General features: G+C 31.1%; 1 protein-coding gene across 1 annotated transcript in view; it reads right to left on the reverse strand.

Annotated features, from left to right (window-relative positions):
- The window catches only part of LOC148280687 (membrane alanyl aminopeptidase-like), a 58,989-nt gene that overhangs the window by 19,123 nt on the left and 11,958 nt on the right, over window positions 1-27,908 (reverse strand). The window contains exons 6-15 of the mRNA XM_088227994.1: window positions 24,285-24,523; window positions 21,714-21,903; window positions 18,421-18,604; window positions 16,107-16,207; window positions 15,228-15,407; window positions 11,906-12,090; window positions 10,979-11,146; window positions 10,035-10,181; window positions 7,682-7,748; window positions 4,623-4,845 (exon numbers count right to left, since the gene is read on the reverse strand). Of these exons, the coding sequence (XP_088084120.1) occupies window positions 4,623-4,845; window positions 7,682-7,748; window positions 10,035-10,181; window positions 10,979-11,146; window positions 11,906-12,090; window positions 15,228-15,407; window positions 16,107-16,207; window positions 18,421-18,604; window positions 21,714-21,903; window positions 24,285-24,523 (1,684 nt within the window). The remainder of the gene's footprint in view (window positions 1-4,622; window positions 4,846-7,681; window positions 7,749-10,034; window positions 10,182-10,978; window positions 11,147-11,905; window positions 12,091-15,227; window positions 15,408-16,106; window positions 16,208-18,420; window positions 18,605-21,713; window positions 21,904-24,284; window positions 24,524-27,908) is intronic.

Consider the following 27,908-nt stretch of genomic DNA (forward strand, 5'->3'; position numbering starts at 1 on the left):
CTGCTGTAATTGGCTTAGGCCGTATTTATAATAAATAAATACATATTTGAGTATTTTTTTACTTATTTTATTTGGGGTTCTAAAACGGTTTTTTTTAAATAAAATATCTGTATCAAGAGATCACCTTATATATACGTAAAAACTATTGAGATGTATCAATGCAGTGACCTATTATGCGGACTGTTTCATATGATGATGATTTAAAAAATAAATAAATAAGAACTGAAATATGTACGTTTCGATTTTGAAATATTTATAAAATTCCGACACTTACTGTTTTTCATGATGCTACTCCCTTTAAACTGATTGTTTTATTCTTCCAATAAACTCAATCTATCAAGGATAAAGCAAAGCCAACTACTGTCACTATAGCATGAATTTTATCTTAGGTCACGTGATTATAAACAACTTAAAAGGTAAACGATTCCAATACCGTGCTAATTTTACTCTTAAAAGACTGGTAAATAATCTCTTTGCGCGCGGTGATGTAACATTGTGTTACCACTAATAAAAGACGGAATATTCTAAAGTTAAGACATTTGAAAAAAAAACACGGAGACATATTCTTTAATAGTTTCTTTTCCATAATTTATTCAAATAAACATATAATTTAGCCCTGTTATAGCAAAATAAATTTAAAATCATAAATACGCAGCTCATATTACGAGCGTGCGTCCTCCATCACTATCATCAACCGACTAAATACTGAATATGTTTTACACAACACCCACCTCAGAGCAGCGTCTCTGTCTTTCTTGTAATGAGTTCTATCTTCGTGCTCTCTCTTATACATAATGTGTGTTGCTGAATTCATCATCATCATTCCCTTTCCGAACCTAATGGTGCATAGGGCACTACATTGGTACACCAATTGGTATCTTGATATTTTTTTATTACGTGAAGTTAAGATGATCAGTCTTACGCTTCAGATACCAGTCAGGGACTATGAAATTGAAAGTGTAAAAAAACCCCCTTATAAATAAATATTTGAAAAATGTCCATTTGACGATTACAAAAAGTACGAGTTCATCATTTAAAAAAAATTAGATGAATCAAGTCTTGTATTCTTTGTTGACTAGTGTGACATCACAGCCACACAAGAGTTAAGAAAATTAAAAATAAAATCGAAATACCGCGGGGCTCTGGATTTGGGACACAATTTTCTTAATAATTTATATTTTTTTGAAAAGTGTTGATTTTTTAAGAAACTTGCATATGATTATAACAAAATTGTAATTATCAATATAATATCCCTATTTGTTCACAATAGTGTCTATGGCACTGCATTAGAAAATCAATTGTAGCGTATCTGTAAACATTTAAAAACAATCGACTAATGAACTACTAAACCAAAATGTAGTGTACATAAAATTACCATGACAGCTGTGGGTAAATGGTCAGCCTCTGGATCCTCTATATTCAGTATTAAATGCCCCTCGACTGGCAAATAAAGCGTAAGGGCTGATCACCCCATCGTCATGATGATTGAGATATTCTTCATTTGTTGTAAGAACCAATGTAGTGTCCTAAGCACTACCCGATGCGGATAGAAATAGGTATGATAATGATTTTTTACTGTGTAGTAAATCTTGTGTAGTGGTTGATGCGCTTGCCTACTTTTTTTGAGGTCCTGGACTCGATTCCTGGCAGAGTGGATGTGAAATATCGATTTTTAAGGTTGTTTAAACTGAACTTTGAAGATGAATATGTTAAAAATATTGGTAACCTCCGTGGAGTAGTGGTTAAGACATTTAACTCACAATTAAATATTATTTTTGTCAAGCCTGGGTGTTTTGTGCTATAATTCATCGCTGTAATTGGACCTACAGGCCTGTTGTGGTGCAAAAAATATATATATATATATAACTAAAAAAATAATCGGCTTGCGTGCATGAGAATGCATTATACATTCATGATGTATAAATGAAGAGGAATTAAAGTCAGGCGTCGGAGTTGGGAAATTAAAAAAAATTATAACAATAATCTTTTTCTTCTTTTCTATCGTTCCTCAGTTCTGAAGGTCGGGATCATTGGTACTCTCATCAGCTATTCCATTGACAAAGCGTCTCCACTCTTCACGGTTCTGCGCCCTCTCCACTCCATATAGGGTCACCCGTGAGTTTGTTTTCACCTGGTCGATCCATCGAGCTGCATATATATATATGTGTGTATGTATATGTAAACTAATATATAATATATATGTATTAAAATGTACTGGACTAGCTTGGAACGGGGTATGTGTACTAAAGATGGGCATTTCGGTTTTTTATAAAAATGGCAACAACAATTACCGTTTCACAAATTTATCTGTTTCGCAAAGACGTTTAAAAAATAACAGTTTAGTGCAGTTGACGACCTCCTCCCCTCCCCATAATCTTAATTTGTAAATAAGTATGTAAATTTTTTTTTGCTTCCCATTTATCTAATCGCAAAAAAATGTTATGAATAAAAAAAAATATGAAAGTTTTTTCCGTTGCTCAAAATTTTGAAAATGAAAAAAATAAATAGTAATATTCTTAAACTTTTTTCATTTGTTAAATAATTAATGAATGTATTTTAAAGGAACCATATTTAATGGAATGACATTAATATTTTTTTGCTTATAACTTTTATTATCCCTTCTAGCCTCCCTGAAAATAGGCCTCAAAATGAATGCTTTAAAAACTAAAGTAATGAGTGATGCAAACCAATCATGTAACATCTTAGTAAATGGAGAAATAATTGAAAAGATTGATAGTTATATATACTTAGGACATGAAATAAAGCTTGGCAAAGATAATCAAGAGGTAGAAATAGAAAGAAGGCGAGGTTTAGCATAAGCCGCATTTGGTAAGCTCTCATTTTTCCTAAAATCTCCGAAGTATTCACATTACTTAAATAAGAAACTTTTTGATGCTTGTGTTCTCCCTGTACTGACATATGGCTGTGAAACTTTTGTGTTCACGAAAAAAATTTACACAAATTATTAGTGACACAGAGAGCCATGGAAAGGAGAATGCTGGGTATTTCGTTGAGAGACAGAAAAACCAATACATGGATTAGAGCGAGAACAATGATCACCTATGTGGTCCATAGGGCTGCCAACCAGAAATGGAGCTGGGCTGGTCATATAGCCAGACTCACAGTTTTAATAATAACGGTTTTGTGCATAAAATTATAAATGCTTGTTAAAAGTTGTTGATAAAAAAGCACAAGATAATTCTAGGGCAAGTTATTAACAAAATTTGTTTGAATTCTTCTTAAGAGCCCACAAATGTCCCCTCGAAATATCGAGGATAATTAGACCTGAAGTCTATTTTGTTTGAATTAAAAAATATTGAAATATTATATGTGCATAAATGGCCAAGTTACCGATGATGGACCCTCGCTACTCGCTACACTCACGATTTTAGCCAGTTTTTATTTCACGTTATTATAGACACATTTTATCAAAACTGTGTTTTTTTTCTTGAGATAATTATGTGGGGAATTGGGTTTTTGTTTTCTTCCCATTTGGGTAATTTGATCTAGATTTTTGGGGAATTTGCAAAATTAGCATTGGCAACGCTGACAAGGTCACAGGACTGCGCGGGTGAGGGGCGGAGGGAAGATGAGCCGGGGAGATTTCTCGCGTAAATGCATATGTACTTCTTCCTTGGGAAATAATAATTCGAATAGGTAGGTTTTATGGATAAAGATTTGAAGTTAGGGCGAAGCGCGGTACGGAATGCGGCTGGGCGGTGAATTATTGTTCGCGCTAAGCGAAATGTATTTTTGTATTTACTTCTGCGCTTGGTGATTTAGTTTTGTTTTTTTTAACGATTTAATTTATTTTCGCGAAACTGTTTTAAGTGTTTCGGAAGGGTAACTGTTTTAAAACAGCAGCTTCAATTTTTTTACTACCTCTATTATGTACCCTAGTTAGCTGGGCAAAGGAACATAAAATTGTATTTATGATAAAGTGTATAAATATATATATTTTTAAAAATGGATAAAATTACTTGTGATGATGTTAGGCACTCGTATTTAATAAAAAACCGTAAATTAAACCAATCACATTAATCATTTTCGGATCGGAGCCGTCATATCCCGTACAATCTACATCAAATATTTTTATTATCTTTCGGCTTATCATAAGCGCAAATGTTTGTAAAACTAGTATCTCCAATTGACATCGTCTGTTTTTTGTAACCGTATTTGATTTGAGCCAGAACTTCTTTTTTTTCGTTGCGTGTCGTGTCAGGTCAGCGCGTTGCGACGCAACATTGGCGATCGCAATGCCAAAAGCTTCCCAGTCCTGCGCTGCCCAGATCCCCAACTCGTCTTATCCCAGTCCATTTCCTGATGTTACGCAGCCAGGACACCTGCTTTTGGCCTATTCTAGATAAAACCAGGCGCCGAGGGTTTTTGAATGGCCCCAGTTACCATAATAAACAACTTCTCAAAAATAGAAAACCATAGAGACACACCAATGATTAATATCTATAGTGCGTAGAAAAAACACAGTTATAGTGCCATAATCCAGGGAGAAAATTGTATTTCTTCTTAAGACGTATACCACATTTACAGTTTTATTTTTTAATTGAAACGAAAAATAAAATGAACCGAAAATAGTAAAAATCCATGATTTTTTATTATGTCTTATTGATTATTACTAAAAAGTATGGATAGCATAGCAGCTAACAGCGCTGCAGAAGATAAAATAGCTGAGGCCCCACTGTTGTATTTTTCGTGAATCCAAGTCTCCACAATATCTTTGTGAAAATGTGCCCATTCATAGCTTAATGCGACATTAGCCATAGCAGATGTAGCTGAAGCCTTTTCGCCTGAAGTTAGATCTACAGAGGCTTTAATGAATGCTGACATCTGGAATTAAAAAAAATAATTAAATCTTAACTTTAATGCCTTTCATAGAGACTTTATTCAAAAAAATATACACTTAATTACAATATTAATACATAATAAAGAAAACAAATTATTAAAATATATTTTGTCCCGATAAACTATTCAATAATAGTTTGTCATCGGGTGCTTAGACATTAGTTTTAATTAATAATCAAATAAAAAGATAACAGATATACTTACAAAATAATGAAAAGATAAAAATAGTTTACAGATTATTATTTTTTTAAATAAGAAAATAGAGTAAAATAATACAATTAAAATTAAAGAATAGCAATATACTAGAATATATTTTAATTATAAGAAAAAGATTAAAGACATGTATAAATAGTGTGTGCTCATAAATGTAATCAAAACAAGATAAAAAATAAAACAAAGTAAATCGAAAATTTTAGTTCATATCTACAGAAAAAAAACAAGAAGAAAATTAAAAGTACCTATTAAAATTAAGATCTAAAAAATGTTAATAAAATAAGAAAGAAATAAAAGAAAACTTCAACCTAAAAAAAAAACAAAAATGTATCCAATGAGAGATAAAAAAGGTGGTTTACATAAATAATAAATCAATATAGGAACGTTCTGTCTACTAACCACTTATGTAATAAACCCATAATTTTATTTTTACCATGACATGTTTTCATGTCAAGTGGCAACAAATAAAATATTTTTGGAACAATATAATCCAACGTACGTTGTCTATATTTATTTTTAAATTTTGGTACAACTAGGCCATCAATAGATATAAATCTTGTTAGATGGTTGTGTTCTAATTTATTTTCAATATATGGCTGAATTTATTATTTCGTAATAGAACTATCGACATTTATTTGACTTAATTTATGAAGTGTCATGATAATACATCTTACCGTGATATTAAGCCTAATTGTATTCCTTTTGAAGGTAAAAACATAAAATATCGTCTAATAATTGTAATAATAACAACACGATTTTTAAGCTCTCTTACAGCCAAGTGACAGAGAAGAAATTAAGTTTTAATGCGTCTAATATGCGCGTTTTGTTTAGTGGCTATTTTTAGAATACTTAAATCAACTCATTACCACAGGGATGGACAAAATTTAAGAGAAGGGCTTATGACCACTTTACATACTGTGTAATTTGTTAATCTTAATGACTCCCTAGGGGGTAAAAACTAATATATTGTTAACAAACTTTTGGAGTAACTCGATATATCGTAATACTAAAATTGTATATTTTCCAAAAATATACAACAAATCGAGCGTAGTTATGCAGAAAGCAGCCAGTCCAAAATTAAAAAAACTGAGCTATTGGTGTTATCAGGAGCAGCAAGGTCAATTCTATGTTCTGCTAAAAACAGCCAGGCTGCTTTTATACAAAAAACTGAAATAATCGCCTTCTGAAAATAGTTTTGACCACTAAAACGACATTTCTCAATTTGCAGAAAACTCACACAGCACTAGAAAAATCTTACGGATGCTGATGGGATGAATTATGCCTCCAAAACTCTAGTTCTTTTAAATTAATGAAATAGGATTAAAACATTTGTATTTAATGCATTTATTTAAAAATACGTGTTTTAATACAGAATTTCACCTCATACATTCAAAATTTTAATAAGTATCATTCAATTTTAGATCTAGTTATTTTCTCCAAAATGTATACTTTAGATTGTGTGGTCAGTCAGTTAAAAAAAAAAACCAGCGAAATTCCAACTTATATTATTTTTTGTTTTGTACACCATTTTGTCAAAATGCTCTAAATTATGTTGTTATGGTATTTGCAACAATCAAGTTAGAGTAAAGTTTTCGCAAACCAAGTTTTGTAAAATTTCCATTGAAAATAAACGTAAAAATGGCATTTTTCAATAAAAAATGATAAAAGCACCATCTATAAATAATTTGTTCCATATTTTTGTTTAGAATATCTTTATTTCTAGAGTTCTTGAATATTTATTATATTTACCACTGTAAACACAGTGAGAAAAAAAATGGAAGTAATCTTTATCGCGTACCTTTGATATAATAAGCATGAACTAAATCATTCTAAATAACTGTTATTAACTTTACTAATATCAAATCAAAATAATCTTCAAACGGATTTCGTCTAAACGTGGTGACCCACTTCTTTCAAATACGCATCAGTGATCATTTATATTATGCACTTATTTCAGTTCAATAAATAAATAAACAGTGTCGCGCCATTTAATTTAATTCATCTATAGATATCCAACAAGTCAAGATATTATTTAAAAGAGAAATATTAGATATTTTTGTTTTTTTTTTCAATACACATAAGAAGTAAAACAGAGTACTCAAAAAATTAAGAATACATTTATGGCGAGAAAATACATGTTAACAGTAAACAAAAATCCCACAAAGGCATGGCCTATTTGTGGGTATATAAAAAATGATTATTGCTCCTATTATAAATAGATACGTATAATATTTTTGTGTTATATAAGAAAGAGAAAAGAAAAATATTTTGAAAAAGATTAGAAGGTACTTTTTTATTTTCTAGTAATTAAAAAATGAAATAAAAAACATAAAAATATTCCTTATTATTAAAATGCAACAAAACATATTATGGAAAAAAAAGTTAATATCTTTAGTTTGAATTCTGGATAGTGCGTGTTTTTTGAAAGAAGGAAAATGCTAAAAGTTTGGAATTAACGAAATATTATTAGTAGAAAAAGAATTAAAAAATTTTGGACCTATAAAATATGCATGATATACAAGCATCCATTTATTCGTATTCAGTCATGTATTTACTGTAAGTAATCGAAAAAAATTGTATTTCAATAGTTAAAAAAAACACAACTTACTCTGTGTAATTGGGTTCCTTTCATTCGGCCAATAATGTTTAACATAGGTGCTGTAACTGAACCATAACTGAAAAATAAAAATGAATACATCGTTTTCAACTAATTCAAATAATTTTATTCAATAGTTATTTTAACAATTTAATGCTTTGTTTGTTTTAAGCTCATTATGTTTGATCTATCTTAATTTTTTTAAATTTAATTTGTCTTCGAAATAGTTTTTTTTATACATCTAACTAAAAAGGTCCTGCCTTAAAACAAAAAATAACAAGCAAGAAATAAGTCTGAAACAAGACCAGGGTACGTATTCTAATGGGAAGATAAAATTTATCTGAAATTTTGTCTGCAAAGTAAAATTAAGTTTTTTGTATGAAAAATATAATACGTTTAATTTTTTTTTCTAAACATGTTCAATTATAGTTTACTGACGAAGATACTTTGAATTTTCTTACATATTTATAAATATTTTCGAACATAAATAGATGCTAGTTTATACCGTCTCGATACGTACCGATAAAGATATGCTCTGAAAAGAAGAACCCCCTGTACATGGTATAAACATAAAAAATATATAAACAAATTTTTAAAAAGTTATTTTACTACTTAAAAATTACTATTATGAGATCATTTTGTGACCACAAATTTTATTTTATTACTACAAATACCTTTATTTTCTATCATTCACCGTGGAATGTGTGCAAGAACTTTTTTTTATATAATTTTAATGGCGTGTCAAGAAAAAAACTTATTTATATTTTATTAAATATTCTGTTTGCGTTTTCCATCAAATTTGTAGTTATTTTCCCATTGTATTACTTTTTATTCAAATTCACCGATATTTTACTACAGTTTTACATTTTTAATCTGAACATAATAATATTTTGCAGTGTTTAATTTACTATTTTTTTACAAACAGTAAGTAAATTATAAAAACAAATAAATATGGTCGGAATGTCACCCGCATCAAAAAAAGGTTCAATTTTACACAAAGATCAATAGATAGAAGAACTGAATGAATACAGAATATAAAAGGAATACACTGTATTAATTGGTCACTACCAGCCAATAACAGGTTATAAGTCCTGTAAATGCCTAGACTTCTGTATTCCCTTCCGTTAAATGTTCTTCATCTCTGTTATAATATTTTAATTTAAATAAATATGTAAACAGGGAGTCTGGAACTGAACCCGCCATAGCAAATTCGCAAATAGAGGAGGTAATTAGCTAATTATTGGATTTTACTTTCCCTAGCAAAAGTTTTATAGTTTGGGAGATATGTCAATTTTTTTTCTTAATTAAAATTTTTCCAAAATTTGACCTTCAAGCATTCAGAACTTTAAGTTTTTTTAAAAATAATTTTAGTATTTTTTTTACAATTTGTTGGTAGTCATGAACATTTGTGAATAAAATTCGTCGGAACTTCCCTTAAACTAGGGTTAAAAAATAAAATATAACGCTTTAAAAAAAATACTTTAAAAAAAACTTTAATATCAAATTCAATCTGAAATTAAAAAAAACCTTCAATAATTTATTTTACTCTAAGTTAGTTCTCTAGTTCGTCACCTTTTTTAATTTTTAAAGCGTAGTATCTTATTTTTCAAACCAAGTTTGAAAGAAATTCCGATGTATTTTTATCACAAATGTTTATGACTACCAAAAAATAATGAAAATATACTAAAATAATGAAAACAATTATGTTCTGAATGCTTGAAGGTCAAATTTTGGAAAAATCTCAATAAAGCATAACAATTGACATATCTCCCAAACTATAAAAATTTAGCTAAAATAGTAAGGTCCGATAATTAGCAAATGACCTCCTCTATATGTAAATTTGCTATGGCGGGCTCAGTTCTAGTTACCTTTATATTACACTAACCACAGAAGTTCTTGTGTGTATTGTGTGTGAATAGGGAAATTTGTGTAGGTAGGTACTAATGCGAAAAGAAATATCTCTAACGTTTTTCTTTGTAAAGGAAGAATAAGAAACCTGCTGACAAGCCGGTTTCGCGGTTAAGTGGGTTTCATTATTTTCATTTTATACTTTTTGTTCATGTTTACCTTCTTAAATAAAAATAAATAAAAAAGAAAAGGCGTGAGACTAATGCAAATTCAAAAAAAAAATATCCAACAGCGGAAAATTAATATTGAAAAATTTTGAAAACATCGCAGGGGTCAACTGAAGACTGAATATTTTTTTGATAGGTTTTAATTTTCAATTATTGGGTCACGGATTTCTTATTCGTCTGGCAGATCGGGTCAAATCGACTCACAATTCCTTTTTGATGAGTTAATAAATCGACTAACGAATTTAAAGTACATTGGTATACTTGAGTTGAAAATATATTTCTTAACTTACGCTTTCCTGATGTTATTGACATTCATTTTGAAGAAGGAGAAAACAACTTCTACGTTTGCGTCGTTTCCTGTAAGGGCGGAGTTGAAGGCAGTCATCAAATTCTGATCCTTAATAGTACTATTCTCATTAATAGTTTCTGTTAAGAACCTAAACAAAAAATACATCAGAATTCATATTGGATATAAATACACACTTCTAAATATTTCACCCAAAATCTGGTGCATGATCGTCATATTTATTTATTACATTTGCGGCCAAGGCCATTTACAATACTTCCACGACAAAAAATATATACGAGAAACTGATCAAACAGAACATATAGCAAAGACAATAAAATAATTATATACATTATCACCATTCCATGTCCGCTCCCTAGTTGGAGCATATGGTATCCACAAGCAGCCTCCTTGCATTTCTGTCGGTAACCAACTCCTATGCGTCCTCCCAAGTCATGTTCTCGTCCCAAAGTTCTGACATAAACTGCCGAAGAACAGTCAGCAGTGGACATACAGGACGTCGAGAACGTGATGCCTTGTAAAATAGACAAGCGAGGTTAAGGCTCTCAGAAGGCATCCGCAGTACATGGCCAAGCCAACCAATCGCCACCGCTTGATGACAGTTATCACCGGAGTTTGCTGCGTCCGTTCTCTTATTACTTCATAAATGTATTTAAAAACATATATTTTTATTGCTACTTATATGTACAAAAAAAACGTTTTTTCGTGACAGTATATTTAAAGACCCCTATTTATTCAAAATTGTTAAAAAAATATCGTGATATTTTCCTATCGCGAGTATTTACTTACATACGTTAAATGTATAAAAAATCACTAATTTGTCTCTCCTGAAAAGTTGTTTTTTGCAGATACTTTAGTTAACCTCTCGCATACAGAATATGAAACTTGATTGTGAAATATATGTACAACATTGGATTATTTTCTTACTTCACCAAGGAATTTTCATGTTTAGTACAACCCAGTGCATTGAGAATAACAAGTTGTTCATTGGCCACGTTTTCCGTCAAATATTTGTTCCACAGGAAATCGAAATGGCTTTCATTTCCGGTTCGAAGACCACTGCAGTAAACATGCGGACGAATATTCGGATGAATACTGAAAAAAAAAGACAAATTTAGGAAAAAAATATGAAAGAAAGAAATATTGTATTTTGGATGTTTGTAGCACTAACTTGGTTACATTTTAAAGGAATAAATAAAATTACTTTGTTTTATGAACCACGTCAGTTATTATATAACCCTGAAGAGGGCAATGTGAGTTGCCAAAACTAGTCGGTTGTAAAATTATTTTTTCTGTATTTATTTCTTTAAAAAATAAATAGTGCTTTAGAGAAAGAATGAACGGAGAGAGAAAATAATACTTATTGACAAAAAATTTCTACACAGTTAAGGAAATATCATTTAGTTTTTTTTTTATAATTAATAAAACATTTATTACATGAAAAAGATATTATACTCCAAGTAGCTCAATCACAAACAGCTATCGACGTGCTAATAAGCGACGTGATAAAAATTTCTCACCACATTGAGTAACATTTGTCTTTTCAATGAAGCCAATTCCAAGGGAAATGTTGATATTTAAGTCCTGCTTGTTCTTTTCATAAGATAATAATTGAAGTCTTAATCTTTATTCTTCTTATGGTCTGTCATTAAAAAAATAGTAAATGTTGATAGAGTTCGATTTTTGCTAAGATAGGCTTGTTCATAACATGGTTTTACACTACAATGTTTTACTGTCACTGGACTGGCACCTGAAGCGTAAGACTAATCACCTTACCTTCTCGTAACAGATGATCAAAACATATCTCAATTTTTTTAAATCAAACTTTAACTACTGAAAAATTGTGGTTATTACCGAGCATTATTGTTGACCAGACCATTTAATAAGTCCATCGACTTGTCCGTACACTCCTTATGACCCAATTGGCAAGCAAAATTCCACGTGCTTGCTCTTAACATTTTCTTCAAATGAGCATCCGTTGCGACTTCCTCAAATGAATGGGCTTCGATGACAACTTTCATCAACTCTAGGATGTGAAACTGTTAAAAAAAATCATTCATTAGATACGTATACAACAACTCATTTTGTAATTTAAGTCTTGAATATTAATAAATTACAGGTAATTGTCAATTTCTACTTGTTTAATAAGCGTATTTATTTATTTAAAAATTCAACTTCAAGAAAAGTGAAATTTAGCTGGCTTACTGCTAAAAAAAATATCTCTCAGACAACCAAAAAGCAGAATGGTTAAAATAAATATTTGTAAACATTTGTAGATTAACTCTTAAAATACTGGTAAAGAATTTCTTAGCGTGCTAATTTCATTTTTAAGATACGGATGGACAAGGGCACGGGACTGCGCGGGCGTGCGGTGGAGTGAAGACGGGCCGAGGAGATTTCATGCTAATATGTATATGTACTTCTTCCTTGGAAGATTACAATACGAGTAGGAAGGTATTATGGATAAAGATTTGAAGTTATGGCGAAGCGCGGTATGAAGTGCTGCGGGGCGTCGAATTTTTCGCGCGAAGCGAAATGTTTTAAAAAAAATATTTCTACGCTTGGTAATTTAGTTTTCGTTCTTTTAAAACGATTAAATTATTTTTTGTGATACTGTTTTAGGTGTTTCAGGAGTGTAACTGTTTTAAAATAGCAGTTACCTTTTTTACTACCTCACATATATACACATAGTTACTTTTAAATTACAACTGTTTTTTGTTGGCAGATAGAGCTTGCATATATGAACTTGTTAATAAATATACCATCATTATTTTTATGACGATGAGAGAGGGATCGGGTTATGAGTTTGAAAGAAGACAAGAAGAGGATCAAGAAAAGAAAAAAAAATGAAAAAAATGACGAGAGGTTAGGATCCAAAATAAATAGTATAATATTTCAGGCGTTTCTTAAAGTGGCCAAGAAGATTTTATTGTTACATTAAGAGGTAGTTTTTTTTTTAATGCTGAAGAATAACGTGGTGTGTGGAGGTAGGAATAAATAGCGATATGATAGACTATGATCAGAAAAGTAAATGAAATTTTCAGCAAGATATATTGGTGCGCAAGAAATGTGGAGTGTTTGAAAGATGTAAGAGATATTGAAAGTTTACGCGCTGATTATAACGGAGACGTTTTGTATTTCTAAAGCTTAAAAAATGACTTAAATTGTTTTTTTCTCACCTCTTCTGTCAAAAATTGAATTGTTTAATATAAGATGAAGCTAGTAAGGGAATGTGGCCCCCTTAGCTTTGCTAAACGCTGTATAAAACAAAATACGCAGCAGCGTTAGGAGGATCATTACCGCGCTTCTTCTACAGGTAAAATCACTACAATGTTTTTCCCAATGCTGGCTGATGCAGCAAACTTCCGTCATCATCACCAAAGTACTTTCGAAACGACCTAATTTTTTACCGGACACGGAGCTATGAGAAGTTATCTAAATAGGTTTAAATTAAGGAATGATGACTATTGTCCATGCGATGATATTTATTTACAGAGTATCGAACATCTGTTATTTCAGTGCCCATTTTTCAGTTTGCAACGCCATAATCTTGAAGCAGAATGCAGGAAAGATGGAATATCCTTAACAAATATCCACAGTGTAGTATAAAGTAGTTATCACGCGCCATTGTTCTTGAACTTTGCAACAATGGTGATTGGACTCATAAAGGTAATAAACCAAAATCAGTGATCGAAAATCCCATTTCCAAGACAAACAAAAACGATTTTTTCCGAGTACCTTAGATGACACGGAAGGCTACTAAATACAGGGGTCCAAATATATATTAAAAAAATAAATAAAAAAAAGGGTATTTGGCAACTTATTCTTACCTCGAAATTACTCTGATCCTGCATCGTACTGCTTGACAAGAGTGTCAGAACTTAGTCAGTGGATTTTTACACATAATTTTTTTAAGTTTTTGGTTTGACATTAAATTTGCAAATTTTCTAGTGTCCATTAAAATGGTTAGTAACGATAAACATTATTTCCACTATTTATTAAAACAATTATTAACAAGAAAATGATTTAAAAGAACAAAGAAAAATTAATGGTGAAGGTAGGAAGAGGTAAAATAGATTGTATCATTTAGCCAAACCAATTATAAAATATCTGCTCAACAAAAATACTTTAACGAAGGTGTACATTTTTTTTCGTAGGTTATTAATACAAATAATTTATTACTATACATATTGAAATTAAAAACATTTATAGTGTTTTAAACTGTGGGCAGTATTGTTTTTAAATTTTGTAATTTTCTCTCTCTATGTTATGTTTTCTATGTGCATTCTCATGTATAAAAAAAACTAAATTGCCAAGTTACCTCAGTGATGACTCAGCGTTTTTAATGATTGATATTTATATAAGGCAGAGAGTGAATAATTATATTTCTGTAATAGAGAAATCCTCAAATTTAAAAAAAAACATACCATTCAAAAAACATGTATTTAAAAATAAATACAATAAATATTTATGTTACCTATTACGAGGAAGCCTCTAATTGGACCTTAATGCGAGTCTCGTAATTTTAGGAATGTCTGTTGTCTTTTAAATAAAATAAAAATAAAATAAAATAAAGATAATTCATTGTACTTCTTGCCGCATTTTATCAGTTTAAATTTATTTCAACAAAGAGGGAAAACATTTTTGAGAAGGGAATATGGAAGTCTTGGCATTTACGGGGCTTATGACCTATCATTGGATGGTTTAAGTGGTCACTTTACACACTGTGTAACATTCACCATTCTGCCCATGTTTGAACATCCACATTTACTCAACTCTTCCATCTGTTGACTTTTGTAAAGTTAAAATAAATTTAAATATGAATAACTCCCTAGGGAGGAAATCCTGCCAGTCTGCAAGCATTTGGACATACTCAAACATTGCATTTTATCAGGTTTTGTTCTTTAAAGTTCCGAAAAATTGTAGATAAATTACTCACTTATTGATGAAAAATTTGATTGAATGCCAAATGAGAATACATGTTTTTACCGGTTTTTATACTTGCCGTGTAACTAAGGAATTTAATTATCTCACATGACGGCATTTTCTGTGTGGTATTATTTATTTTGTAACTAGCTTAAATTTTTGTTCTGCAACCGGCCATTAGCAATACTTAAAAAAATATATCATGAAATGCTCGGTAATAAATAAGAATTAAATCAAAACGAATAGTTACATCGAGACGGGATAAAGTAGTTGGAGTCAGAGCGAACTTTCTTCTCAAGCTACTAAAGCCAGCAAATGCAGCAGTCCAGGGTGCATAGTCTGTTTCCATTTCCAGAAATTGGATGACGTTTAACGCCGAGGCATAATCTGTCACATTCTCTCTGGCCAAATTCAGCAAATCGTCAACAATCTAAAAATATTAATAAAACGAATAAATACTTATTTATGTTAAGAAATTACGACGTGTTGAAGTGTTACGAAGTGAATTCCACGAATTTAATTGATAATAAACTAACCGTTCATTACAGCAAAAAAAATTTTTTGCAATGTGCGGCTTTGAAAAAAGACCACAAGACCTTTTAAACAAGTCCGGGAAAGTAGGTGGGCTATTTAATGTTTCGAGGGTTGTTGGTTTGTTCCCATAGATAACAGACTTAACGTAGCCACATAGGAAATAATCCAATGGCGTTAAACCACAGGATCGGAGAGGCCAATCAACAGGACCATTAATACGGCTAAAGATATTCTACTCTCTGAGGTCTATCTAAAGAAGTTCCATTCCATAAAACATTTTAAAGGCGATTATCTCGGTTCGAGCATTTTTAAGATGCATCATTTTGCCATCAGACTGGTGATTTCTGGAAATAATCTTGTCGCATAACGTGTCACGCAATAAATGCATGATTTCATGAAGTGCCCTATTCGTTGGCACTTCGAATAAAACATTGATTTTTGAAATTATGTTTCAGATTTGCAAGCCTCGTTCGAATGCATGGTATTCCATGATTAGTTTAAATACTGCACGAAGTGTAAAAAAATATTTTGTTTTTAGATTGTTGTTACATTATAACTCAAAATTAAAAGTTCTTTTAAGACAAAAAACACTCACCTGGGCCCTATTTAACGTATGGATTTCGGTTCTTGAAGCACTGTTTAATGCACTTGATAAAATTTGCCAGGTATAAGAATCGTAGTTTACTCTGTAGAATCCTGAAAAAAAATCACGTTATAAAAAATACGTTTTTCATATATAATAGGTTGGGGAAAAAGTTATTATCACGCCCTTTTTTTTCTAGGTATATCTCGTTCATTATTTATCACATCGGATCATACATTACGGCGTTGTAAAGGTGTGAGTGTATACTACAAACGCTTCTTATATATTTCACAGTCTTGCGCTTGGTCGGTTCAGTCATGAACTATCATGCGTCGAGTATGGAGGTCTCAAATGTGTTTTTACCTTAGTTGATATCAAAACATTAATGAAACCTGTGTAAAACTGGACTTTTTTGGTTTAAGTTTACAACGATTTAAACGAGCACTAAATAAATAGTCCAGATCTTGTCTCGATGTCCCTTATGTTTGTCAATGCTTCTTTCTTTTTTCTTTAAATGTTTTAAACTATTCTTTTATTGTAATATTTAAACCTTATGAATTGTATACATGGACAATGTCCGTTAATAAATAAATAAATAAATAAAACACAAATGTAGAGTTTCAACAATAATTTTCAAAATAAACCTGTATAAATGAAATCAATATTTTTATAATTTTTATAATTATTTTAAAGTCATACTCTTACAAATATTTTTTAATAATGGAAGGATTTTTCCCAAAATAACCAAAATATTCCTCTAATATACTCAGTATACCCTAATTGAATTTTAATTACGCGACTTATTTTGGCTTGTATAGAAATTCATAAACATAAATAGCAATTATTTTTAGTATATAAGGATTTTTTTTAAATATTTCAGTTAGTTTGTTGGAAAATGTCCTAATAAGACGAAACGCGTCACAATATACCCCCTGTACATTTTATAAAAAATAAATCCGATAAACTTTTTTTATTTTGGATACAGTACCAAAATAAATATGGAATTCTACCAATTGTCTGCATTTACAATAAATTAAATCGTATATATTTCATCTTGCCCCGTTTTTTTAAGCATCGCGCAAATAGTTACGTTCCCGAAAGTATATTTTGTAGTGTCGGCAAACATCGGCCCGGAATCTGGCAATAAAAATGTCAGGAATCGCGTCATTTGTTCAAAATATAACATAGAAGGTAGTTTAAAATCCTATTTAGAAAAAATTGTGTTCGCCCGGTCAAAGAGATGTAATCGCTCAAGAAAGGAAGCGACGATGTAGACGTGAGTACAATGAATTTAAATCTATTACACCTGCTTATCGCTTCAAGTTGGTCAGAAAACAAAATCCAATCTTTTATTTTTTCAAAACAGGCTTCCTACTCCTTTATTTTGTATTGTCGATTTCAATGGGATAAAAACTATCTTAACAATTAATTATCGATTATATCTGTCCAAATCTTGATAACCTATATCGAGTTAATACTTATTCAACCTAATGTGATGTTTAACATCCACGATTTGTTTGTTGAAACGTTTATTTTGTGCCCTGTTTTAACATAAAATAGCCGAAATACAAGAATGAAAATTCACTTTGACTTGGACAACACAATGTCGCTGTATTTATTCTGAAGTCTGATGATAAAATCCAAGGAGCGAAATTGAGTTTGATACTGTCTAATTAATACAAAAAAAACTACAACCTGGATACGAGGTTTGGTCAAACAAGACTTCATAATTGAATTGCTTTTGTTTCAAAATCAAATTAAAAAAAACCAATATCCACAAAGGACAACTGTTGAATTTTAATATCTTTATAAGTTTATTGTCAATTGTTATATTTTAATATAGTTTTTAAAATTCTTGAAATTTAATTCCAAGTCAAAATATAACTTGGTAGATTTGTAAAACATAACCTCAGTTGTCTGGAAGTATTGTTTGAAATTCACAGATATGACTTGTTTGTTAAATGTAATTATTATACGTTACAATTTATTGTGTATGCAGACAATTATTAAATAATTAAATGTGTATTCGAAAACGCTGTTTTTGTCATTTCTCAATACCTATTTCTCATATTTTAATCAGCCATGCATAGTTAACAAAGATGCTTCGAGTTTATTTAAATATTGAATCTTCTTTTTTTCATTAATTTATCGAATACTGCGAGTTAATAAATAACATAAATATTGTGAACATTTTGGAGAAATTCTCATGCTTGGCTGCTTTGCAAAACTGGTGATAATGTGTATTTTGCGATTTATTTTTTTTGCATTTTTTTGTTTATCAAAGCTGGTTTCCCAATTACAATAATCAAATAAATACATGACATACCTGTTTGTTTTTTGTTGAACACTACCCACTCGAGTCCTATGCCTTTATTAAGTTTTATGTTCCTTTGACTCATGATAGTGATCGGTTTAGTGTTGTCAAATTGAGATTGGTTTTTCGTTGCAAATGTTATTGGAATGTGGTAAAGAGTGTCTGAAGTTTCTTCCGCAAAAGCAGTCATTCTAGTCTGAAAAATAGCATATTCAGATAAAATAGAAAAAGTCAAAAATAAATGATAAAAAAGTCTATCATACAGAAATAATTACAAATTAAATAAGTACAATGAAGCGAGAATACATTTTAAAATAAACTTTTTGGGTAATAGACGACAGATTGCTGAATGTTTCTATTAAAGCTTTTAAATGGCATTACTGCCCCAATTTACATAATTTAATAAATTTTCATGTACCTTTTAAACGTACCCGTCACATCAAATAATTTGACTGTACCAATGTTAACACTAATGCAGCAAAAAATTCGTGCATACATAGAATTTGCAACTTGTATAATAATATTATTGGAGCCAATGGGAGTGATATTTAACATGAATAAGAATAAATTCAAAAGGGAAATCAGCGACAGCATGCAGGCATTTTTGTCCCGGGTGAGTAGTAATGAGTAAATACAATAATATTTTTTCATTTTATTTTAAATTTACAAAGGTACAAAATTGTACAAACGTTTCATTTATGGTGTTGCATATTCTAATCTTGTATAATATAACTTTATTTATGACACATTACGTATATTGTTATTATAAGTTTCAAATCATTTTTAGTCTAGTATTAAGTATCGTTTATAATATCATAGCCGTATAATTATATATATATGACTGCAGATTTCAATAAAAAAAAACTTATTGGTATTATCATTATTCAAATTTATTGCAACAGAGGAGGAAAACATTTTTAGAGGGGAATATGGAAGTCTAGGCATTGACAGGGCTTATGACCTGTCATTAGCCATTTTATACACTAATTAACATTCGTCATTCAGCCTATGTTTAAACATCCACATTTCCTCAACTCCAAGATTTATCCGGCTGAACCAATTCACCTACTAGGCAACGCCTGAAAACCGTTTTAAAAGTTTAAACTTTCTCTTACACCAGTTAGTTTATTAAAAAATGGATGAATCTCACCCACATTTATCGCCGTACGTTATTTTTATTTTATCAATCTATTGAGAATCACAAAGTATAAATTATTAAAACCATAAAATTTATTTAGTAGAAAAATGTTTATTAAAAATTGACACAAAAATCAAAAAGTAATAAAAAGCTCTTTTACTTCACGAAAGTCAACAGATGGAAGAGTTGAGGAAATCTGGATGCTTAAACATGGTGGCAGAATGGTGAATACACAGTGTGTAAAGTGGCCACCTAAACCAGCTAATGACAGTTCATAAGCCTTGTAAATGACTAGACTTCCGTATTCCCTTCTCAAACATTTTTTCCCTTTGTGTTGCAGTAAATGTATATCTTAATAACTCCCTATAGAGGAAATCCAGTCTGTCTTCAAACATTTGGAAAAACTCAAAATATATCATCATTGTTTTCAAACTTTTATTCTCACCCAGTGGAGCACAGGGCACTGCATTGTCGAATAAAATCTAACACCAAGGTAAGGTGATTAGTCTGACGCTTCAAGTCGCGGTCAGTACTTCAGTGTAAGTACTCCATCCATATATACAAAACCGTTGTAAGGACTGAGCCTTGCTATCGGTTTCACTATTATTATTTTACTAAATGTTATTAAATATTTGTAAATAATCGCTTACCGACTTTTCTGCATCTACCGGTTTTGAGATGTACCCGTCTCAGGACACCAACTAAACCAACATGCAAAACCCACTATACACCATCACCATAGTTGTCGCACAGAAATATAAAACCAACATGACATGCATTTTAATATGCACATGCACTGATAAGGACAAACATGCACCGATTTCATCAAGCCACAGTAAAATGACTATTAAAAGGTACTACGTTTGACAATTTCAACATTAGGGGTTAAGGGAAAAAAGAAGAAATGCTTGAGTGGAAAATGACAATTAATATAAATATTTCTTGTCAACCTTTCGGGGAATGGAACCCGGGACCGCAAGCACGGTTGGTGGACGCGCCAACCAATACACCACGATGGGGACGGGAGATGCCATCGAGTCGAAAACACTCTTCCAAATTTGTCACAAAGTAAAAATCTGAATTTGGAAATCGAAGTCCGCTTCCTTATTAGGTGATCGGGGAGCTCATCTACCATTCTTGAGATCCTGGATTCGATTCCTAGCCAAGTCGTGAAACGCTGATGTAAAAGGTTTTTTAAATTGCAATGTTTCACTGTTTCTGGACTAAGGATGTAAAATTCAGTAATTTTACCAGAAGGCGTGGTTAAATACCGTAATTTACGGTATTTTACGGTAAGAAAAGAATTCGACGAACTAATTTTTATATTTCAAAGATATTACAAATACGAGAAGCTTTGTTTTAAGACACTTTACATGACTGTAAAAACCAGGTTTGGATCCATCGGGTGGTTGTTGAGATTTATTAAAAGTATGAAACGTTAAAAGTCATTTGGTATGCACTTTTTTTTATAAAAAAGGTTATTATGATTTGAAACTTAACAGGATCGGTGGACAAAGGGTCTTAGTAAAAAATATTGCGATTTTTAAGTAAATTTTATTTTCTCAGACTTTCATAATTTTTTTTTCTATAAAACCTTCAAGGACGTAATTATACACAAAAAACTGATTTTAAGCACCATTTTTTCGAAATCGCGGCATAAGCGGTGGTCGTTCAAGGTCACAAACTTAAGGTTTTACTAAGGACCCTATGTCTACCGATCCTGGTAAGTTTCAAAATATAAAAACCTTTTTTATAAAACAAAGTGAAAAAAGTACATCCCGAATGACCTTGAACGTCCCATACTTGTAATTAATCTCGACAGCCATCCGATGGATCTAATCCTGAGTATCGCAGTCATGTAAAGTGTCTTGAAACAAAGCTCCTCGTATTTGTAATATCTTTGAAAAATAAAAATTAGTACGTTAAATTCGTTTTTTACTGAAAAATACCGTATTTTACCAAAATCTGGTAAAATTTCCGTAAAATACCGCGGTAATTTTACCGCCTTGCATCTCTTTTCTGGACTGGCACCTGAAGCGTAAGACTGATTGCCTTGCCTACATGTAACATATGATAATACTCAGGACTATATTTACCAATGAAGAGTTCTATGCAGCATTGGGTGAGAAAGAAAATTATGATGAAGCTTTCTTGTTGGTATAATTACCTGAGTCAAATTCATAATTCCAGTTTCGTAGTTGATGTTTACATCAAGGAGAGGGTATCCTGATTGAACAGTCCACGAAGCCATCACCGAGGCAACTGTTGATCCGGGGTAACCTTCTAAACTTCCATCATCATCTGTTTGATTTTGTAGAGCAACAAAAAGTTTCTCTGGTGTGACTACTGAGTAATTGCTGAAAAAAGTATCATTTAAATTTAAAAAAATAATAAAATCACAGACAAGGTCGAAGTGCGATATTTTATGATAGGTTTACGAATGATGAAATCAGGCAAGACTCAATGATCAAATCATTAAATTTAAAAAAATTGTACACGATATTCTAATATCCCTATTGTATAAATCTATAAATATTTCATCTATTATGTATAAATATTTATTGTGGTCTAAGCTGGTTTCTCAGCTTGCATCTGAATATATAAATAAATTGGAGCATTTTTAAAATACTCTGTTCACTAGATGGACTAGCTCTCTCTTAATTCATTAATAAATACAGGAAAAGAACACTAGAGAACAATATACCAAATGTGTATAATATGCTCTCATTAAACATAAAAAAACAAAAAAAACTTATCTGGCTAAGAGAAAGACGTCTGCTGAAAATCTGGCTTTAGAACGTGGTTTTTTATTTTAAAAAATGTGTTTTTCTTTTTATTTTAACAATTTTTTTTTATTGTTTTCGATGAACATGGGAATACATTTTTTTTCCATAGTAACAAGACTTTTTTTTTATTATATAATTTAAGAGATAAGATTACGTATATTAAAACTATACTAAAAGCACCTGCTGACGAACTACATTTTATGCAGTTCGTCAGCAGTATTAGAAGCAAACTTAGAAATCTCCACCATAAACGGAAAATGAGTTATTGATGCCAAAATAAACTATACATATAAACCAGGGGCGAATCGTTAAAGTAAGCGATTATGCACAGCTCACCATTATATTTGACTTTAAATAATAATAAATCATAGTAACCATGTTTATGGGAAAAAAAATTAAGTGATTGTCATTTATTATAAATCACCGTTTATATCTTTCTACAAAAAAATATCTATGAAGCGCGCCCAGCGCCAGCGCCCAGCCCATTCTTACTGAACGATGAAACTAGCCGATTACCTCAGCTTATTCGTCCATACAAAAAAGTACACTGTATTTTTCGTCTTTAACCCAAGTCGGCTTTTTTAGTACTAAAACAAACTTGCAGATTACAAATAATTTTAGAAGATTCTCTATTTGGAAACTAGTATTTCGAACATTTTTTCCGAAGGACTATTTTTCTTTGATGGGATACCGCTGACATATTATGTATCACATAGGACAGGTGGCGTTCGCAGTGGCCGTTTTAGGCATTATTCATTTTAAAAGAAATCGGCCAGTGCTCAAGTCTTGACAGTACTGTCAATGACAGATCATAATGGAAATACAAGCGGAATGTCATTGTGGTATTTGTTAATAAACTTTTGTGCAAGTATGGTATTAAAATAGTGTAGAATAAAACTACGTTTATTGCGTGGTTAATAATAATTGTTGTTTTAGTTGATTTTCCCAGAATTACAAAAAAATTGTCATTTATAATTACATTACTTACGTGTTATGTAAGTACTTATATGTAGTATAAATTTATGAACATTTTTAATAGATTACCTTTAAAATAAAGCACGGCTTGCCACTGATGTAAACTCACCTACCCAAATAAAAGCGTTATTCAAAACCATCCCTTAATCTAACAAAAACTGGTTTCAATTATACTAATTGACACCGCAAACCAACCATTCTCCATTGGGCTAGTGAAGCACAGTTAGAGATCTCACAAATTTTTTTTCAAAGATTTTCGCAAATATCCTTCAATGGAGATATCAAAGTTTGTTTCAAATACCCTCATATATACAATTTTTCCAGGTCCAGACCGCGAAACTTCAGAGGAACGTTTCTCATGGTAAGCTTTAAAAAAATCATAATAAAATTTCTTAAAAAGTTATTTAAAAAAATATATATATATATGATTTCAAAATGGAGTAAATCTATAATTTCTCGGACTAGCATCCCTTCCGCAAACCCCTACCCCTCCCCGACAAAAAAATCGATTAAAACGTTTTTGATTAACGGAGCGATACGCACCAGACGCAGACAAGGGAAGCGGCTAGGTAGGAGAGGGGTAGGGGTTTGTGGAGGGATTTCTCGTCCGAGAAATTAAGGATTTACTACATTTGAGATCACAATTTTTATTTTTTTTTATTAAATGACTTTTTGGAAAAAAAATATTAGGATTTTTTTAAAGCTTACCATGAGGAGTGTTCTTTAGAAGTTTCGCGGTCTGGCCCTAAACAACCGTGTATTATCATTGTGAGCATTTAGTGGGAACGTTAACGTGCTGTTTATAGTTTCATTTCTACAATAATTTGATCATAATTTGCTTCTTTGTCTTCCTACTCCGAGCACACTTAATTTTTTTTCGCAATTACTTCTGGGCTACTTTTGATTCCTATAAGTATTTAAAAATAATAATACTTGATGATTTGCATTGGATCTAAATATTTTGAAGCTTTGCTTACTTCGTAGTGAGATATCTGTTCACAGCTCTCTTGAAGCTTTCTTCTCCAATCCAGTTTTCTATCATCCTTAAAACAGATCCTCCTTTGCTGTATGATATAGTACTGAAGTGGCTGTCGATTTCACTTGGAGTGTTAATACCGGGATTGGTGAGAGGAGAAGAATAAATACTCGTATCAGCTGAAAGTGCCTCGTGAACTTTGGAGGTAACAAACTGAGTTGCCATATCCAATTTTTGAACCTAAAATTAAAAGAGAATATAAGAAAATGAATAGTGGAGCTGGGTGTAAGTAAAATGGATTGTCTTATTCGCCCAAACCAATATTAAATCTACTGCTCCACAAATTTTATATTATTACAACGCGCGCAAAATTTTGGGATTTGTTCTCCGAACATCTAAGGTGTTCTTGAATACTCGTGTTCTAAGGCTTCTTTATAACTCATTACTGCGAAGCAGACTTGAGTGTAGATCTCTGATCTGGGCACCCCACGAATTAAAGTATTCTCTTATGCTGGAGATGTTTCAGAAAAAAATTCTGAGGTATCTTTACTTAAGGGATTGCGGATACTATCCGTGGTTGTACCCGTCTGACTTCATACTGAAAATGCTTGGCTACAATAGTTTAGAGAAAAGAAGAAATGCACACTTGTTTATGTATTTTTTCTGATTGATAAGTTGTATTACAACCAACATAGGTGTAATGGAGAGTATTTTTCTTTATGTTCCTAATGACTATCCTAGACATAGGCAGCTTAAGCTGTTTTATCTTCCTGCTTGCAGAACCAACCTGCCGATGATAATGCCAGTAGGAAGAGCTATGTCCTTACTCAACCGTATCTCTTCGGATATCGACATCTTTCATTCTAGTGAAAAAAAGTTCAGAAAGGAAAGTATTATTTTTCTATAACTGCTGGGTATTTTTATTTTATCATCCTTGTATATTTAAATCTTAGTATTAATTTTTTCGTGTTATGTATGCATTGAAATATTTTGTAATGTACATAAAAATTGACAAAATAAATATCTGAAAATTGAAAATTATTATTTTTTATTTATTATACGGGAATATACGGCCTAAGCCATTTACAACAGTTACATGAAGAAACGTAAATACAAGAAACTGAACAAAAAGAGCATAAAACTAGCCAAGACAAACAAGTAAAATACAATAATAGTATACAGTATAATCATAAAAACTAATGACACAAAACTTCGAGCTAAACCGTGCCAATCCAATATCATCCGACACTGTTTTAGTCGCGAAGAGATCTACGAAAAGCCGGAAGATCTATTCCAAAGAATTCCAAATCGTGTGACGAATTGACTAATCTACACATTCTAAACATTGGGGCATAAAAACAAAAGTTGCTCTTAGAAGATTCAATAAATAGCCGATTTTTACTTCTGGTGACATGGTTGGTAACATGAAAAATAAATATATTGCAACAGAGATGGGACATCATTTATAGCATTAAGTATTTTGAAAATGCATATTAGGTCCATCTCAGTTCTACGTTTCTCTAGTGATGACTGATTAAGAGATTGGAGTTTTTGAGTTATGTTTTTGTTTTTTTATTGTACGGTGTACGTCAATCAAATATAAACTTAATTATCTTTAATTAATTAATTAATTATCTCTGTTAAGTCTTCTTGGTTTATTCTCAGATGTAAAAATATTATAAAAAGTATATTGGTAAGCGCCCTCGGCAAGAGTAACCTTAATTTATTATTAATCTCTGTTTGTATTTTAAAAAAAGCAAAAATATATATTTAAAATAAATATTAAAACATTTTTTTTAACCGGTTTAAAAGCTACACAGCTTATTTATCAAGGTATAATTAACCAATGAATTAAATTATATTTAATTATTACAGTAATATTTGAATAATACATTATTAATACAAATTATGGAGTTATTCAAGTATTTTTTTCATGTGATTTTTTTTTATGACGGGAAGTGTGAAGTGAGGATACGATCTTTTAAACTTGGCATGAGTGGACTAAAAGAAATATAGTTTACATAGAATTAAGAATAGTCCAGAAAGAGCGTAGAATCATATTTGAATATTTATTTATTTATTTATTGTGGATAACTTATATAGCGCCATTTTCGTAATAAAATACCTCAAGGGCGCTTTACATGGTGATTCTATTGTTAAGTTAATTTAATTGAAGTTTTTAAATTTGTAATTTAATTAAAATAATTTATTTTGTTGTCACGTGCTACGGATTTATTCAAATGAATACATTGGACTGAGTTCAAAAATTCCCTCACTTTGCCCCATTTTCGCCGCGCGCATTCGTGAAGTCGCCACGTAATGTTGCCAGATGGGAAAAAAACATAATCATCACACAAATGTAAGGTTAAAAAAAAGCAATTTGTTAAATTCTCTAAAATTTTATTGTGCACACGGAAAGATTGACGCAACAGAGTAGACAAGTAAAGGGTCATTTAATAAGAGTAATTTAATTAATGCACTTTGAACTTGAAATATAAAATAAATTTTATTTTACATACAAAGGATATTTTTATATCATGTTAAAATTATATTTGATGTTTTAAATATAATGTCGGTCAAATGTCCACCACGGCGTTGTTTATTCCGAGATCCAGTTTGCATTAGTTCTCTCAGCAGATGAGCAAAGTAGGGTTACAAAATTTACTACCCTGGTAACACTTACAAAATGTCCATTTTGTGTTCATTGGCATTCTAACAGATGGAAAAATAATTTAAGTTTTAAGTAATGCATTTGCTACTTGCACACGCATTTGCTAATTACACATGAAATCTGATCCCATCCTGTTTCTTAAAAATCCCAGCAGTATTTCTACTCTTAAAACCACACAACACGGAATTGTTTAATAAAAATCGGGAGTTGCGTACTGAGCGACGTCTACAAAGAAACTTTTCGGTCAAAACGTAAATTTCTTATTTAAGAGTAGTTTAGTCGCCTTCTGTTCGATGCTCGTATGCGGTTTCTGGACTGTTCTTGATTCTATGATAGTTTATTTGGTTATTTCATTTTATTTCTTATTTTAAGTCTTATTTTGAATTTCGAAAAATTTTCAAGTAATAAGATAAAAATAATTAGTAAAGTATACCTTTATAAAGAAGTAAATGTAGTTTTGAAAACGGTCGGTAGAAAAAAAAAAGATTTTTCAAACAAAGGTAAAATGGTGAATGTTTAACAGTCTGTAAAGTCACCACTTAAACCAGCCAATGACAGGTCATAAGCCCTGTAACTGCCTAGATTTCCATATTCCCTTTTCTAAAATGTTCTCCATTCTTGCTGTTATTTGTTAATCTAAATGACTCCTTAGGGGATGAAATCTTGTCTTTTGTCTACAAACATTTGGATAAACTCGAAATATTGTAATAAAACGCTCTGGTCCAAGAAATACTTTAAAAACTGGAAAATTGTGAAATAATTCGAATAGATGAACCTCTTTTCCAGAATAAAGATTTAATCTCTGACTTCACTGAAATCAACAGATGGAAGAATTGAAGAAAAATAGATGCTTAAACATAGGCAAAATAGTGGACGCTACAATGCGTGTAAAGTGGCCTCTGAAATCAGCCAATGACAAGTAAATGCATTGTAAATGCCTAGACTTCCATGTTA

The sequence above is a fragment of the Micrasema longulum genome, unplaced genomic scaffold (assembly GCF_059751315.1).
Source record: "Micrasema longulum isolate JH-2025_06_02 unplaced genomic scaffold, ASM5975131v1 h1tg000551l, whole genome shotgun sequence".
In the NCBI taxonomy this organism is placed as follows: domain Eukaryota; kingdom Metazoa; phylum Arthropoda; class Insecta; order Trichoptera; family Brachycentridae; genus Micrasema; species Micrasema longulum.